This window comes from Saprolegnia diclina (assembly GCF_000281045.1).
Source record: "Saprolegnia diclina VS20 unplaced genomic scaffold supercont1.11, whole genome shotgun sequence".
Classification (NCBI taxonomy): domain Eukaryota; phylum Oomycota; class Saprolegniomycetes; order Saprolegniales; family Saprolegniaceae; genus Saprolegnia; species Saprolegnia diclina.
In genome coordinates this window covers 705,607-707,892 of record NW_008246078.1, presented here as the reverse complement: position 1 = coordinate 707,892, position 2,286 = coordinate 705,607, and the positions used below count along the sequence as shown (strand labels likewise).

The 2,286-nt window shown below is 52.8% G+C and overlaps 1 protein-coding gene across 1 annotated transcript in view; it reads right to left on the bottom strand.

Moving 5' to 3' along the window:
- The window catches only part of SDRG_04597 (TKL protein kinase), a gene marked incomplete at both ends in the record, with an annotated part of 2,538 nt that extends 684 nt beyond the window's left edge, over positions 1 to 1,854 (bottom strand). The window contains 11 exons of the mRNA XM_008610273.1: positions 20 to 414; positions 476 to 493; positions 539 to 768; positions 815 to 880; positions 926 to 988; positions 1,042 to 1,101; positions 1,147 to 1,209; positions 1,262 to 1,327; positions 1,380 to 1,451; positions 1,498 to 1,563; positions 1,607 to 1,854. Coding sequence (XP_008608495.1) covers positions 20 to 414; positions 476 to 493; positions 539 to 768; positions 815 to 880; positions 926 to 988; positions 1,042 to 1,101; positions 1,147 to 1,209; positions 1,262 to 1,327; positions 1,380 to 1,451; positions 1,498 to 1,563; positions 1,607 to 1,854 — 1,347 coding nt within the window. The remainder of the gene's footprint in view (positions 1 to 19; positions 415 to 475; positions 494 to 538; positions 769 to 814; positions 881 to 925; positions 989 to 1,041; positions 1,102 to 1,146; positions 1,210 to 1,261; positions 1,328 to 1,379; positions 1,452 to 1,497; positions 1,564 to 1,606) is intronic.
- Between the last annotated feature and the right edge of the window lie 432 nt (positions 1,855 to 2,286).

The following is a 2,286-nucleotide window of genomic DNA, read 5'->3' as shown; positions in this document are numbered from 1 at the left end:
TCTATCATGAGCGAACGACGTACTGCGACATGAGGACGATTTCGTCGATGAACTTTTGAGCCATGCGGGGCTCTTGGTGCTTCATGCGCTTGATGACGACGTGCTGGGTGCCGTACTTGCCGAGCCAGTTTTCCCGAAGGACACCAGACCCGAGCGGTTTCTTGGAGGTGACGCGCAGATCCGAGATCTGGAGACGGTGGTGGAGGAGTGGCTTGACGTTGAGAATGGCGTCCGCATATGCTCTTCTTGCGCCACTGCGACTGCTCGATAGACCGCCCGTACTTTTGGTCCCAGATGCTTGGATGTAGCCAAAGAGCGAGGTGAGGGGCTTGCGCCGGCGCCGAAGTACGAACAAGACAACCACGACCACAGTGATAGCAGCGCTGCACATGATGCCGACGGCGAGACCCGTGCCTATGACATTGACACTCTTAGTGACCTCATGATCGTGGCAAACTAGGAGACATACGACTACCGCCATCTAGCTTCGAATCTAGCAGCCATCATCAGACACTTGGGATCGATATTGCGACCATACCAGTAACACACACGGCGACAGCGACACTGGACGTGTTTTCCCATAGCTTTTGGATGGACCCACCGAGGTCGGCACACATCGCAGCGTCCGTTGCGATAGGGTAGTTGATGCTGAACCCGGTCGGCGCGTCCGTGGTCACGTTGCTGTCCCAAGGGTTTAGCGCGTTCAGAGCCGCGTACGAGGGTGCGTCGACGCAAATGGTTGCAAGGTTTGGGCAATTGGTCAAATTTCTACAAAAATAGTCGTCCCGACTGACTCAAAGTGGATAGGTCGTACAGGAATGCAATGCTGGCAAACCGAGCGTCGTTCATCGTAGTCAAGTCCCTGTTGTCGCTCATGGACCTAATCGGATGTATGAAGATACCGTATCGAGCGAGACACGCGCACAGGTAGCGGAGCGAGCGCAAGTCGGCGTTGACGATGGACTTGAGTTTGTTGGCGCCAATATTCCTAGTCCATCCTTTTCGGTTAAAAACGTACGACAAATTAATGTCATATTCTACAAGAAGGTGAGATTGGTGGGTACGGAGCGGAGATCGGTGAAAAGGTTGTCGCGAATCCAACTACGTATAATTTGGTCGTAGAAGCACGAGACAAGGTCGTCCTACAGTTGTGTGATGGTAGAGGGAAAAGTGACTGGCATGGTGCTCAGCGCGTTGTTGACAAGCGTCCTACAGGCGCGCCACGATGAGATCTTATTTCAAAGAAAGAAGGTCCTTGTACAGGCGCTCGACGCAGACTGGCCACACGACGCCGTCAGAGAAATTGAAGGGACTGTTGATAAACTCCCTAGCCGCTACGTGCATTAGAAGGATGCTGCGCACTGTGCACGACGACGCACAACGTCTTGATGTAGGTCCACGCCGTCCCGAACGACTTGGACACGTTGACGTTGGTCACGTTGTCAAATGTTCTAGTGCAACATCGTCCACTTGTTTCGCAAGAGACATATAGCGTACAAGGTCGTGACCGTTTTTGGGAGGTCCATGTGTCCGATCGTGATGGACGGGACATCTTTGATGGTCCTACGACAAAGAGTGAGCGTGCAACGACGTGTGCAACGACTACAAGTTGCTAAAGGTATAATCGGGCAAGCGGCCCATGCCGATGACGTTCGTAAAGACATTGCTCGTGAATGTCCTTGCCACGTCGAGTCGGTCGCACTGGTTGTTTGTGGCGCACACCGTGCGCGCTACAGTGCAGTTGCCAGCGGCGACGACGATCACGCCGCTTGGGTAGTCCATGTAGGCGCAAGTTGGGATGGAGCCGCCGACACGCAGCAAGACGACCGCGAGGAGCACCGCAATGAGCACCATGCTTTTTGGAAAATGATGCTGATCCAGTGAGTAACGACGACAAGTGGCTATCCAGTGGCCAGTGGTCAGTGCATTCTGGAGGGCTTTCACCACTTCCTCTCAACGGATTCAGCCGCTTGGAGCTCCATTTCGTAGACAAAAACACAACGAAGCACTTGGCATCCGGGCTCATTGCGTGGAATGCTGTATTCCGTCCATTAAATATTTTTGAGGATTTTCCAGAGGAAAAACCGCGTGCCAACTTGGGTTCGGCCAAAATGCAATGAATGGATGATACGAATGATATATATACTAGTGCGTAGCTAAAAGTTCAGCTGACGTGACCGGTATCTTTGCAGCAGTCCGACTGGACGTATACCGACTCGGTGGCGCCGACACGGTATGTGAACTCTCTTCAACAACTACGAGCTCCTACATATTACAAAATGCACT